This window comes from Sitophilus oryzae, unplaced genomic scaffold, assembly GCF_002938485.1.
Source record: "Sitophilus oryzae breed Bouriz unplaced genomic scaffold, Soryzae_2.0 scaffold_810_pilon_pilon, whole genome shotgun sequence".
NCBI classification, from domain to species: domain Eukaryota; kingdom Metazoa; phylum Arthropoda; class Insecta; order Coleoptera; family Curculionidae; genus Sitophilus; species Sitophilus oryzae.
The window spans coordinates 6,405,100-6,421,268 of record NW_022147429.1 but is presented as its reverse complement, the minus strand read 5'-3'; the positions used below and the strand labels follow the sequence as shown (position 1 = coordinate 6,421,268).

The window sequence follows — 16,169 nt, the reverse complement described above, 5'->3', positions numbered from 1 at the left end:
TTTTCGAAAAATTATTTAAGATCAAATGACTTAAGTAATTAATAATAATATAATGATTTAAATCAAAAAAAGACTCAAGTTTTCTGTGAGCTTGCAACTCTGTATTCAGTAAGAAAATTTCGGACCAAATTGTGTTGAAAATCATTTTAAATCATATTTTTTGATTTTTGAGAATGGCTGTTGTTTCTTTGAAAAGATACCAGCTAAACGTAAATAGAATGTTTGGTTGATTTGGCAATTCAGTTGGCACGGAACATAGGTTCGATAGTTAGCGATAACATACACACATACGCTGCAACGGTGATGTGTCGAAATAATCCAGTTGGATTGGTTAAAAAGTACTGGTGTGAAATATGCCTAATAATTTTTGAGTTTTATCTATTAATGATTGTTATTAAATGTTAATGGGTTTAAAACAATATAAAAGTCTCTTCCTTCCTACTTACCGATTTCGCAAGTGGCTCCTGCCCATCCCGGTCCGCACTCGCAACTAAACGATCCTCCTGCCTCCAAACAGGTGCCGCCATTGAGGCAGGGGGCAGGGGCGCAAGGGTTGTCCACCACCTCGCAGTTCGTTCCCGAAAACCCCTCCGGGCAGGTGCAGTTGTACTTATCGGGGGCTGTGTTCTCGCAGGTACCGCCGTTGAGGCAGGGTTCGTGAGTACCGCAGTAGTTTAGGTCTGAAAAGAAAAAAAAAGACAAATTAATTAAGTTAAATATTAAATATTGTTTTCATTCCTTGATAGATTGTTATTGATAGAATTTTAATTAACATCATATTTTTTGCTGTTTCAAAATGTTAAAGAAGCACAACATTTATTTACTTCAATGCTACGGAAAGGGTGATAATGTCGCGACCTAGCTTGGGGGTTGTTCGCTGGGATAGCTAGACCGGGTTCTCTCTTCGGATTAAAACAACCATTAGGAAAATATACATTTATTAAATAAAAATGCACAGTGTGGATAAAAATGTTAGGAGAACAATTTCAGGAAATGCTAAGACTTCTTAAGGGTATGCTGAAAGGAGTACTTACAGGAACATCTTCAACGTCTTAACTGTCTTCTGACTAACCATTTGACTCATGAACTCACTATGAACTAACTATCAACTGACTAACAACTCATAATGCAACTAAATCGGTTCTCTTCAGCATACTCTTTTTATATTCTTCTATTTTTCGTTGTCATTGCCGGTTACGTCGTCAAAATAGTTTACAATCTAATTACACTAACCCAGCTATGACCATGAGGAAATCAAACTTCGGTGACCTGCGTTTGATTACCGACCCGAGATTGTTAAATTTTATTTTTGTTTAATTATTAATGTTATTTAATAACATATCTGGGTCGATGGCATGCAGGTAACCGATCTCCTGGGCTTACATCAAATTGGTCTACTAAAATTATATTTTATATGATTTTTCCCAATTTGATATAAACCCAACTTGACATCTATTTAAGTCTTGACAATAATAGATATCGGAAAATGTGATACATTAACAACAGCAAAAAATATGGCGTTAATCAAAATTAATAATAACCTATGATAATAACCTAAAATAATAAATGATCATCAAAGAATGAAATCGAAATTATATACCATAGAAACAAGCGCATTTTGATTTTTAGGACTTAAAAAAATTCCTGTCTGATAAACACAATAAATCCTATTTATATTTGCCGTACAAAAAGCTTATTACCAGACACTTAAGCGTATACGAACACGGTTCAAAAGACTGCCGTGGAGAGGGGGCCTTTTCATAGATTCATGAATAATGCAGTAACGTTCTACTTGTGCAGGTGCTTTACTTTTATTTTCGGTGCCGGAATATTATTATTATTGTCCGCGTTTTTGTCCCGTCTGCTTCCGTTTTCGCGATAATCTCCGCCGGATATGCGAGCGCGATATCCTTTAAGAAAAATACTTATTGAAAGGGAACGTCTTTAAGACGTTGATAAAATATTACATTATAATATGACGATTTTTTTGTTTTTTGGACATAGAAAAAAAAAATTAATATTCATCAGTTTTGGGCAAAATTTCATTATATTTTAGTCTAGAATGTAGAATTAGTGAAGGGGGGGGGGGTTAATCAACAAGTTATAACTCATCATACAGTCTATAAATGATCATACATAGGGACCTTCCTGTTGTAGAGGGGACAGGGTATTTCCCATCCTCCTCTGACAACAACTGTTCATCCTCCGAGGAGTAGATATCAACATCCTACGAGGGTATACACCCTTCCACAGTTGGGGTTTAGCCTTCCGTGCCCTTCACAGTCGAGGAGCTTGTCTCCGACTCATGTACCCTTGAGGGTAGAGGCTGGAGGATCTGTCTCCATTTTCACCACCTCTTTAACTTGGTCTCTCCTTAGACCTGATACCGGTGTTGTCCCGGATCTATAAAACAGAATATATCTTTCTTTCTCTATTGCCTCCTTGGACTCAAAGTCAATTCCTATTGTGAGGACCTGACCATGTCTCTCCTCCCTCGAGTGGATGACCCGCCAACTCGATGTCCTTATATTGGGGTTCTGGCAAAGCTAGTGATCACCAAGGGTTAGTCGGTCCATTTCTACAGAGCCTACATGTAGAACACCGTCTAAAAAGAGCTTTGGACCAGTTGATACTACCAGGCTGTGAAACTTGGACATTGCAACCAGAATTCATAAGGAAATATAAAAGCATATTACGCAATTTATGCTTGGAATATCGAAGAGGAAATATATACACGTGAAAGTTGATAAGATAGATGTTTCAGATAACAGATGTGAACTACAAAATTATATCCCTCAAATTGCGCAGATCACTTGGTGAGAAATATTGACAAAAGATGGATTACCGAAATTATACAGTGGTACCTTAACCTTAAAACAATCAGACACAAAATGGCAATGGCGCAATACAGAAACACAATGGTCGCAAATGAAAAGAGCAGGGAAACCTCATTGTAATTAAGAACAGAATAAAGCTGCAATCATTTATTATGATTTTGGTGATTTGTTATGACTGTAATGTATTCTGGTTATCTTTTTTATTGTTCTTGTATTCGGAATAATACTTGTGCTTAAAACTCGTCTAAAATAAGCGTCCAAACGATGATTAAAACTAAGTTCATAGAAAACGTAACATCTTTATGAAATCTTAATTCATATTGCCTTCTTTCCTTTCTAAGTATATAATACTTCTTACAGAATTATTTACTGATGTATCATCAGTATCCTTGGTTATAGCAAACTTTAGTATGGAATGGATTATGGATTGAGATAAAATTCTCCTTAAACTCTGATTGGTAATACGTGGATGATTTTTTATAATTCAGAAAAATTACAAGATTTCATGGAACACATATAAAATATCTTCTTATAAAGTCTTCTGATCTCTTGATGCAGATATTGATGTGACATAACAGATAAATTGCGACTCAATTGCGACAAATTGATAAAACTATTAATAACAAGATATTTAGGTTAGAAGTTAGTGTTAAACATAAAATACAAAATAGTTATAACTACTGGTTCTCTACGTACAAACTCTTTATAGCAATCTTTTCAAGTACTAAATGCGTCTTGCAATGCTTCACTGAACCCATTTGTGTCGTCCCGGTTTTTTACAATAGAACATCGGCTCCTGATTTTTATATAAAACCAAAAACGGTGCCGCTTTTTGTCGACCGTCGATAATCTCAACGTTTTCACACCGATTTCAATTTAAATTCGTTTTTTTATCACTTTATCGAGTTCTATGCACCACTGCGGTGCGGTTTACTCTTGTACCGAACGGTTTGAACGTAATGCATTTTATCGGGCAATTTAATAGTAAATGGAAAATTTTAAGTTAGTTTATGTGTCTGTGCTGTTGAAAAAAATGTTAATTAATTATTAGAAATAGTATTTCTAAAATATTCCTTTTATATATAGTGCGCCAAAAATACATTATTTGAGATCACCAGAGTAGTTTGTCAACGAGTTGCACACAATTTTTTTATTTATAAACGTCAATATATTGATTTATTATTTGTATTTCTTCTAGTGATAGCGGGACTGGTCTTGGTCTTGCTCATGCATTTTTGCAAGACGAAGACCAGCCTTAAATCAGCAAGACCAAGACCGACAACGACAGTGCAAGACTTATGCAAGACCAAGATCAGACATCGAATGGATCGAGGAATGTGGACAGATATAACATTCCTTCAGGATGGACTAACCTGGTATGCAGACGGGTCAAAGACCGCTGAACGAACAGGAGCTGGAGTATTTGGAGAAAGACCAAAGGTAAGCTTATCCTTTTCCTTGTGTAAATACTCAACCGTATTCCAGGCAGAAATCTTCGCCATTCTACAATGTGCGAGAGAAAACAACAGAAGAGCTTATTCAGGTAAGCTCATCAATATATATATACTCCGACAGTCAGGCAGCACTTGGGGCGCTTATGAGCCCAAAGGTATCGTCGAGGCTCATCTGGGAATGCCTAGGTGAACTGGGAGCTCCGGTACGAAGGAACAGAATTAAATTATTCTGGGTGCCGGACCACAGCGGCATCCAAGGCAACAAAAAAGCCGATGAGCTAGCTAGGCAAGGATCATCGGCATCCTATCTTGGTCGAGAGCCTGTACTGGGAATATCCAAATGTATGGCCCGTAGTGCACTAAAACTCTGGATCATGGAAAAGCAGAATGTCCAGAATATCCCAATGACAGAGGGATAAACTGTTTTCGCTTAATATGGTATTAAAAAAATCAAAGAGGTTTCCTCTAATTTAACGTTTGGCGTTTCGTAAAAATACACACTAGGTATATAATAATTATTACTTCAGGAGCATTCCTATTATATTTTAAAACATTAATTCAAAAATGCCACTGTTAGATTTATTACCTATTCCACTAATTATTTAATTGTTTAAGACATACCAGCTGCTGTTGTTTCAATGGGCGTAGGTAATTGCCACATACTCTTTGAAGACGATAAAATATGGTGAGTGAAGTTTTAATGACAACAAGTCTTTCGTCATTAAATTTCAAGATGGTTTTCTTTAAGGTCTATAGATGACGAAGGTTTGCTTGGCTTATAGATGACGAAGGTTTGTCCATGGAGGTTTTTAATTTGACTGCTAATTTAATACAACTTTGTATATACCAAAGAATGTATAAATTCCCGGTATGTCCCCGGATTGTCTTTGTAAGATGAAAAACTTTCTTGTCCGGTCTTGGTCTTTATTGACATTTTGAGAAAAATGCATTCTTCATAAAAAATTTGCTTGTTCTAAAATGGTTAATCCCGTGTATACTTTAACAAATTAAAAAAAATAAAACGTAATTGAATTTTTCCCAAGATTTTTGAAGTCCTAAAAATCAAAACGCGTTTCTATGGTAATAAGTATAATTTCGTTTTCATTTGGTTTTCATTTTCTGATTTTAAAACGTTAAGGAAGCACAAAATTTATTTAGTTCAATGCTACGGAAAGGAATAGTTATGGGAAAATTTGATACTTTAACAAGAGCAAAAAATATGACGTTAATCAAAATTAATAATAATAATCTATCAAAGAATAAAATCTAAATTATATATTACCACAGAAACGACTTTTGATTTTTAGGACTTGTCAACCCTAATTTCATGTTTTTTTTTAATTTTTTCTAAAACGGTTTATGGGATTAACCATTTTAGAACAAGCAAAAATTTTTATGAAGAATGCATTTTTCTCAAAATAACAATAATAGAGGGTCTAGATAATAGTTTAGTGAGTGACCTCGATAAAATTATCATCTATTGTTATTCGCCAGTCGTCTTTGACGCCGTTTTTTTATTATACTTTATAAAGTTCTTATCATAGAGTTAAAAATTAAAAGTTCTTATACACATATTAATTCTGTTTTGTAAATTCTGGTAAGACTAATGGTCAGACTAAAACTATAACTATGAGTTATTTTTTCATATAATTCTATAATAATAGTATTTTATCATATTAGTTTTTGCAGTGTAGTAATAATTATTATCAATTATATTTTTTCAATATTTGCAAAACGCTAGATAAATCGCGTAGTTACATGTCTACCTGTCTAGAATAACCAATATAAATAATGCATGTAGTTTTTGATATGTATCTTAAAACTACTTCATTAGTACAGTGCGTCTGCTGGATCTGTGTCTATGAAAGGAATGCGGACAAAAAATATTTAAATAAACAGCAAAATATTTTATACGTCGACTTAACGAGTACGTCACCGCAAATCGCTCCGCCCACTCATTTTATTGGCTACTTGCAAATTTGTCGAATTTTTATTGATGGGACGCGTCGTCTAATTTTTTACGAAAAACATCGAGAGAATATCGTTTCCCCCTCTCACGGATACCCCGTAGCTACAGAACGGACAGACGTACAAGTACGTAGTAGTTAAGTTTTTCCTCTTGTAAAGACAATCCGGGGACATACTGTATATATGTAAATGTCTGTAAAGCAGTTCATTTCAGTAATAAAACTCGGTATCAAAAATTAGTATGAAGTTAAGTAAAAATAAATGACACCTGACTGAAAGACTCTTACTTCGCATTAGAACTGTGATACCCATACGCAGAAGGAAATATGAGGCATTTTTTTCATCTGCGTATGCACTGTAGAGTTCTACTCCTAAGACGGTTTAGAATCGGTATAAGAAAAACCTAAGTAATAAAGTAATAAAGTACGCTAAGTAATAAAAATAACCTTTAAGATGACAACCAAGGAAAATCAATCTTAATCACTCGATCATAATATTAAATTAAATTGTTCAACAGTCATTTCGAAGTAATACAGAGGAGAATAACTCAGGCCATCAATAACAAAAAAAAACAATGAAAAATTAGATAAATTAAAATAACTTCTACCGGATTCCACAAATCAAAGACACAAGACAAAAAGAAACCGGAAAAAATCTGCCCGTCATCCAGTCAGATCGGGTAACCGAAAAGACTTGAACGACGTTTTTCTTAAAATCAAGAAATAAAAGTCATTGTTACTAATAAGTAGGGTTGAATCCGAGTGTGAAAAGAAACGTATCATTAAGATTCATCTCAAGTGTAAAAAGGAGAATCCTCATTTACCCTAATTAGAAGCAAGAAAAACGTTCCCCCTTTTGTTGCTGGCTTCTTGTAATTCGTGATAAACTAGTAAGCATGATGTTAGAAAGTGATAATTATATTATTTCAGATTATGTTTGTTAATACGAGGGTGTGCTTTGTATATAAATACAGGGTGAGTTTCTTACGATGTTCTCTATGGGTATCTCGGAAACTACTGGAGATAGAGAGTCGGTTAAATGGGGAAAGAATTGCAATTTTGTGGGGTCATAAATATGCGCATTTTTGAAAAAGTTCATGGCTTACTAGATATTTCGAAAAAAAAAAACAAATTTCGGCTATTTTAAAAATTGTCCCCAATTCCATTATAAGCTATTTTAGACAAAAAGCTTTCAGATAAAAGTTATAGATAATCACATTCTTAATGAGACTGTGTGTTCAGTTTTATTCTAAAGCCTGTCATTTTTGACATATGAATTGGCTATAACTTAGTAATTTTTCGAAGAAAACATATTATAGCTTATATCGCTGAAAAGCTAAAAAAATGGCGCGTTTTATAAAGTCATGGCTAACCTAACCTAACTATGGTTTCCATTTAAAAAAAATGTTTGTGTCATGTGTCAAAAATGACAGGCTTTAGAAGAAAATGGAGGACACAGACTCATTAAGGATGTGATTATCTACAACTATTATCTGAAAACTTTTTGTCTAAAATAGCTTACAATGGAATTAGGGACAATTTTTAAAATAGCCGAAATTTTTTTTCCAAATATCTAGTAAGCCATGAACTTTTTCAAAAATCTGAAAGGCACATATTTATAACCCCACAAAACTGCAATTCTTTCCCCCTTTAACCGACTCTCTCCAGTAGTTTCCGAGATACCCATAGAGAACATCGTAGGAAACTCACCCTGTATATAGTGTGAAACGTAGTATTTCTCGATATTATCGTGATGAGAAAAGGTAAGATGAGATAAACTGTAAATATATTTAGATAAAGTTGTGTCTATGATTCCCGGATTGTTTTTACAAGAGATAATGATATCTCCAGTTATATCTCGGACAGTCGTTGTGCCATAAAATCGCCCATAAGGTTGCGTATCTTCTTATTTCTTCAATCAAAGCTATAACGTACCGCCACCGTCACGTCGAGCCACCACAGTGTATGTTCTTAAATAGCCAACAATGAAAATATTCACACTAACCGTAACGTCGGCGTCGTAGCAACGTCTATCTCCCATTTACTTCATGTTTTCTACCGAGACGGTGACGGTACGTTATAGTGAGAATAGCGCCTAATAACTTCTTCATTAGATATCTTTTTTACAACAAGGATCGTTTACGTCTATATTACTCATCAGTACTAATTTTTACAATTATCGTTTATCGCTAATAAAGATACTACTACTCGTATATAGTTACGAACCACAGAATGAATTAACGTTTTTAACTCAAGTAGCTTTAATAAGAAATACACGAGCTTTGTCTTAAAGAGGAATGCATTATTACAATCATATTCATGCTGTATGAGATTACACGACGTAATGTTGTAATATTAAGTAAAATCTGACGTCTAGATTGTTTCTCTAATAATCAGTAGATGCATTATGATATAACTAACATCTTTATAAGATATCCAATATAATTATAGGCGCCTTTTAATACAAGAATTGTTTTTGGAATTTTGTCTTAACTAGATAATATTTATTTCATAATAATGGTTAGTTTAGGGGGAAATCGCACGTATAGAAAAAATGTGAGGAACTCGAATTGAAGCACAAGAAAATGTACTGGTTACTAGAGCGGTATTCAATCCTGTCAATATACCGGGTAGTAACATCGTTGTTGGAAACATAGGAAATCCTATATTTCATTTGTTTATTTTTCATTTCAATTTTTTTTTTCAATTTTTCATATTTGTTTTATTATATGTTATACGAGAGTTATATGACAGTTCAAAATTTGCATGTGATTTCCTGTTTCCAACGACGATGCACCACCCAGTATAACAAGCTTTTGGTTTATCGACAAGTTCTAAAACCAATACGGACTTATGGTCTTCAACTCTGGGATTGTATCAAACAAAGCAACCGAAATATTATCCAAAGATTCCAAAGGTACTACACGAGGTATTATTGAAGAAGTTCATGATGTCGACAACGTCATCAGAAAATACGCCTTAACAAAAGAATCAAAGCCAGAACAATCAATAGAATCAAAGGCAAAACAAATCGACAGAACCCAAATTACTATCATCTGATTAGTGTTTTGCATTTTAACCGTAGTAAATTAAGTTAAAACAAATAGCTTATTAGCGTAATTTTACTAGATTGCTATACTAAATTGCCCAAGGGTGATTTAAAAAAATAATGGTTAGTGAAAACGTTTATTGTTGAGGGTTGGAATCTTCGGTGTTACAACAGCAAAATAAAATACTAATTCAACACAATCTACCAAAACATTTTACTTTTTGCGCTTTTTTGACGCTCATTTCGCTAACCCCGTTAGCATCATCAGCTGATAATAAAAACTAATTTAATCATTAATTAAAATTAGTTCTAATGATCTGCTGATGATGCTAAAATGGTTATCAAAACGCGCGTCCAGTGAATTAGTGTTGTAAATAACGTTTAGTAAAACCGATGAAAGACAAACAACGGCTCAAATTATTGATATTAATTCAAGTTCGTAAGTACATATGAAAATTTAAATCGATCCAAGTTGACTATATCGCCTCTCTTGATCCGAAAATCTGAAAATCACGGAGGATCGCTGTCAACCAGTATCGTAAGATGACAAATCGGCTTACAGTCGACCCTAATTTATATATCGAGAGGCCATCTGACATCGGGCCAGTCTATTTTTTAACGAAACAAGAGGGTGCCTCCGTCAGCCTAATGAATTTATTGTAGTAAGGGCACACTTGCTGCCGCTATTCATGGCCCATTGCCTCCGTTTTTTTTTATAATTAATATATTATGTTATGCATAAAAAGTATCACTATTATAATAGTGATCGCTATTATAATAGGAAAACCCGTACTTTGTTTGCTTCTACCAAAAGTTCTGTTCTTCATCATTACCTAATTTTGTGGGTATGATATTGGACAACTCAATCGGAATCTGGGATATAAACACAAAAAATCAATCAGGGGGTGCTTTTAAAAATAAAAGAGTTTTTTCATATAAAATTTTTCGATGTTGCGTTTCACTACAAAGTTTACATAGTGGCTCATCGCGTATAGTGAGTATGCGGGTTAAGACAAATAATATAAATAGAAAAATCTAAAATGTAAGTTATTCGGAACAAATAAAGTTATACATACAAAGTGGAAATAGTTTTCTTGCAGTTTTACGTATATAAATAAATTATATAATACTTGCCGTGAACTGCTATGAATGCTATAATTCTAAGTCCACGTTGTTTGTCATTTCGGGAAAATCAGTCGGGTTGATTTTCCCGAAATGACAAACACAACGTGGACCTAGAATTTTCAATACCGAGTAAACTTTTAGTTACGCAATCGGGGGCGTAATTTTTAATTTTTGTTGCCAATGATTGGTTGAATTAAATCATTGTTGCCAACGATAGACCTTTTTGGCGCCGGGTAGGCTAACTGGAATTTAAATTTCACGCTGGGGATTTAGGTGGTAGCTCTGCTGTAAAAAATGAAGTTTAATAATGTAAGTGTCATTTATTTATTTATTTCCTGACATTGTCATTCGTTTTGACACTTTAGTTTTGTATTAGGAGTGTTTGGTTTAAATAAATAGTGTTGTGATAGTTTAAGCTTAAAAAATGTTTACTAGCAGACCTTGCAGTCGAACATTGCTCTTTTTAGAATCTCTTTTAGTGCGAAGTGTACAAGATAGCTTAATAGCCGTAAAAAACTCATCGCGACTTTATTAGAACATTTTGAACGGAAAAGTGGTAGTAATTAGTAATGGTCCTTTATTTCCCTTAAGTGCTGTTAAGAACAGTGGCGTAACTACAGACTCACGGGCCTGTGTGCAAAAATTTTACCGGGCCCCCTATTACAGCTACATATTTCAATACTTATATACTAATCTGAATAATATGCACTCATATTTTAGGTTAGAAATAACATTATCAAATTAATTGTTATATAGTATTATTTTTATATAATATTATATATCCTCATCAGAAACAGAAGGGTTATGTAATACTTCAGGCGAAAATTTAAATAAACTTCATTGAGTGCATTTTATTTGAAATATAATTATGTCCAAGCTTTTAAAAAATACGTTTATTTTAAACCAATCTTCATTTGTTTGAATTTTATTATGGTTATTAATTTCGTCAAAGAATATTTTTAGGCGAGGCATCCTTTTCTTTACAAATTGAGTTGTTGTACCCCACTGCTTCGCTAGATCAATAGCTTCTGCCCATAATTAAATTAAAATTATCATGCATTTTTTTTATGTTTTCATATAACACCGTGAACAGTTTGGATGCCTCCTCAATATTTTGCTGTTTGTTTTGCAATAGCTTAGAAACAACATCAATATTTTTTAAAATTTTTGTTTGAAAAATAATTAAAAATACGGTTTCAAATTTTTCTAACTGATTTTTTAACGCTGTTGCCTCATTAGCTTCAGGTTTATTAGTAGAAATTAAAATGATTTTTGAAAGAGGTTTTAAAACATCTACATACTTAAAACGAAGAGCTTCTAGCGCATCATGTCTTGATGACCAACGAGTAGGAGTTAGTTTTTTTAATGTTATTTTTTTATTTTTGGTAACACTTTGTAAAAGAGCCCATCGTTTTATACTATGCCCAAAAAATACATATAGACTTTGAATCAAGCCGTAAAAATGTCTTCAATATTTTTAACAGAATCGTTAAGGATTAAATTTAAATTATGAGCTGCACAATGCACATATGGAGCATAAGATGATACCTTCGATATCGCAGCCTGAACACATTTTCCCGCTCATATTTGCAGCGCCGTCGTAACCTTGTCCACGGAGTAAAACGGTATAATTTTTCATGCTCTTTTTCATGCTACAACTAGCTTAGTTCTATTTCTATTCGATGGTACAGAAATCCAGTGACAATACAGCAAATTTCCTTTTTGTCAAATTTAATGCCCTAATGAAAAATCACATATTTCCAGTTATTTTTATTTTGCAAAATAAAAAGGAAAACACAGCTACAAAATTGCACAAGAACAAGTGTAAAGTAATAAGTTATTTTCGCGATAGCGTGTGCTAGTTAAGTAGTTAAGAAGACATGTGATAGATAAGAACTTAGTTCGGGATCGCCCGATTCTGCTTGATTCGTGAGGGGCCCGGGCCCGTGTGCTTCGCACACACGACACATCGGTAGTTACGCCACTGGTTAAGAAGGTGAGTTTTGTTGTTGTAAATAATAATTGTTTATATATTTATACTTAATATATTTTTGTTTCCTAAAATATTTTAATTAAAAGAAAATATATAAAAGGGGGCAAGGCTGCGCCGGCCAAGCTTAATCACTTGATAAAAGTTTATTTGGTTTGAACTGTAACTAATAAGTTGTTAGTTATTTATATTAAAAATCTTATTTATTTGATTCCTTAATACACAAAGATCTTATTTATTTGATTATCAAACAATGATTTATAGTATTTTATTAAATTATAATTTTTTTTCGCCAAATTTTTATCCAGATTTATAGACTTTTGCCTTTTAATTACCGTCTGATCGAAAAAAAAACGGCGTCAGCGATGGCTATGAAATGAAGGTCGCTGTCATTTTATATGTAAAATTATATGGGGTATCTCATTGATCGTCATTTCCAAACCAATTGGACGCCGATTTTCGTCGATCATACGGTATAATGTTTAATTAATAATAAATAGTAGGTAAATAGTCCTAATTGCCAATAGTCCTGAAGAACTACAAGCACAAATTAACGAACAGCCAGCAATAAAGTAGTTCTCAAAATGATTTTAGCAAAAACTAAAGTAATGTACGCAACGAACTAGTAGACCGAAAAGACATAGCTCGGGGATCCGAATATACACAGCTCGGGGGTGGCTCGGGGATCCCTCAAGTGGCAATGGGCAGGACACCTGGCAAGAAAGACGGACAACAGATGGACCACAAAATTACAGCATGGTCCCACGAGGAATTCAAAGACCTAGAAGAAGATCAAACCTGAGTTGGGACCATAATATTAGGAAATTATCAGGGATAACTTGAGCCCGCATAGCCAACAGCAAACAACAATGGGCCCAACTAAAAAGATATTATCTAAATATGTGAGGGAGGCTACAAACAGGCTACACCATAATTGGAATAAGCTGAAAATGATGATGATTTGTTTCTTTATTAATAATTCATAATAACACAACTCAATCATATACATTTATTTTATCAGTTATCGGCCTTGTAAATAAACACACGATTTGTTTACATTTTCACTTGCATTATGCTGGATCAAAATAAATATATGGTTAGTCTATCTTTTATACATGTCCATGTATGGACATTACTCACTGATTTTTTATTAGATAGGATAAAAATTCAACCAATTACTAACGGTATTAAGTTTCATAGCGATATTTCAAAACCGGTAGCCGTGGACTATCGGCTTTGAAGAATAATTATGTAATAAAACGAACGCCTGAAAAATATTCATGTGCGGCATGTTTTTCCGTACGGACACGACTGGAAGCCGCAAAAAGCAACGGAAACCCATAAATACCCAGATTTACACCCGGTGTGTTCGTAGGTAGCGAATTACCTATGGGAATGCGCACCTGTACAAGTCCAGGAACAATTACCATGGCGGGAGAAAAATTGAAATATTGCTCGACGATTTTTCTTCTTCGTCTCCGGCCGATTCCCGGAATTCCAATTTAAATTTATATTTGTGTTTGCGATTTAGAAGGAAAAGTCGAGGAAATAAGCCACGAAAAGAAGTAAGGAAATAGATTAAAAAAGTAGAAAAGAGGGAAGAAGGAAAAAGGAATAAAAAGAAGGAAAGAATTAAAGGAATGTTAAGGCGCCGAAGGAAATTATCACCATAAATGTATGATAAATTATTCAGTTTCTTTTATTGTTACTTGCCTTTAAATACTATTTTCAATTTATACATACATTAATAAAATATGTATACAGGGTGGTCCGAATTGTATTCCGGAAACTTCAGCAGCATATTCTGCAGATAAAAATAAGTAGAAAAGTTCGTATAAATGTATGTTCTAAAATGTTTAGTTTCGGAGATAGAGGGTGTAGAAATTTCATTCTTATTTCGATTTTTTCCAAATAATTTCTGAATTAAGGTCAATAGTTGGATCAAAATTGGAGTCAGGGAGAGGAATTGGAGTCTGACATGAGAAATTTTATTTTGATATCAATATGACCCCTACTTGTAGGGGGCGCCACCTACATGTATTTTAACTGTTTTAAAGAGTAATAACCTTTCGTCTGTACCTGTATAAAACTACTGAGTAAAAAAATATACATTTGCAACCTTTTTTACGTATAAAAGGTGTCTTGGTAAAAATCGCTACGAGTAATGGTTCTCGAGATATTTAGAATCGAAATTATCAATATCTGTCATCATTGACATAAATTAAACACGTTGACTAAATAGTTATTAGACTGAAATCATAAATTTAAAATGTTTTTGTGTCAAAAGTTCAACAGAAACTGTTTTACATCACTTTTTCGAAGAACATTTTATGATTAATTTAAAAAAATAAAAAGTTCTCAAATTTATCATTTCAGTCAAATAACTATATATTCGACATGTTTATTTTTTGTCAATAATGACACGTATAGACTATTTCTATTCTAAATATCTTGAGAACGGTTGCTCGTAGCGATTTTTACAAAGAGACATTTCTTACGTAGAAAATCAGCGAAATGTATATTTTTTCACCCAGTAGTTTTATATACGTACGATCAAAAAGTTATTAATCTTCAAAACAGTTAAAACACGTATAGGTGGCGCCCCCTACAAATGGGAATCGTATTGACATCAAAATCAAATTTCTCATATCAAAAAACTTCTAGACACCAATTTTCCTCCAATTATTGACGTTACTTCAGAAATTGTTGGGAAAAAATCAAAATAAAAATAAAACTTCTACACCCTGTATCTCCGAAATTAAGCATTTTAGGACATACATTTATACGAACTTTTTTACTTATTTTTATCTGCAGAATATGCCGCCGAAGTTTCCGGAATGCAGTTCGGACCACCCCGTATACTGCGTGCGTTTCAAAAGTGGCTCAATCCTATACCTTTTTTATTTTCAGAAAAAAAAACGAGATTTGGTATGTGTGTATGACATAAATTAGGATGATTGACGTATTCATTTAATTGATTTTGGTCACTTCCTGTTCCAACGGAAATGACTGCAACTTTTGATTTTTAAATGACATTCAGGGTATTTGTTTACTTTATTCTATAGAAAATTACAACTTTTGACATTTTCGCATATGGTTTATTTGAAATTGTAACATGCGGTTCATAACGACAATTTGACTAGAAATAGCAAGTGTGTGGTACCAAATTATTCGTAAAAATGCTTTTTCCAAATATGCTAATGAGCTACCCTTGTTCCATTTGAAAAAAAATGAGATATGATTAAAAATACGATTTGGGCATCTTTTAACCGGCCAGGACAAGACACGAAAAACATTAGACGATCAAATGTATTTTTCTAAGGTTTTTTCATTAAAAATTAGTGTTTTTAACACAGTCATGGCCCTCTAGATTGAAATTTAAAATAGGATTTTTTTTAAAGCGAAAATATCAAAATTTCATATATGATATGTCATTCCATTCAGAGTGTCTATTTCAGTCAGTTTTTCTATCGAATAAAGTAAAAATATACCAAGAATGTCATTTAAAAATCAAAAGTTGTAGTCATTTCCGGTGAAACAGGAAGTGGCCAAAAACAATTGAATACGCCAATCAATCCTAATTTATGTCATATACTAACATACGAAATTTCTAAATATCTAAAGAAATAAAAAAGTTATAAGGGTGAGGCACACGTTATTTAAACATTCAATTAGATGGGAATTGAAACAGGGAATTGATTGATTCTTTTATTAACTGTTAAAAAATAAATATACAGTATTAATGAT

At 33.3% G+C, this 16,169-nt stretch overlaps 1 protein-coding gene across 2 annotated transcripts in view; it reads right to left on the bottom strand.

The window, feature by feature from the left end:
* LOC115889099 (protein jagged-1b) overlaps positions 1-16,169 on the bottom strand; it is a 410,680-nt gene that overhangs the window by 56,536 nt on the left and 337,975 nt on the right. For both annotated transcript variants that reach the window (XM_030909016.1, XM_030909015.1), the window contains exon 7: positions 447-680. In XM_030909016.1, the coding sequence (XP_030764876.1) occupies positions 447-680 (234 nt within the window). The remainder of the gene's footprint in view (positions 1-446; positions 681-16,169) is intronic.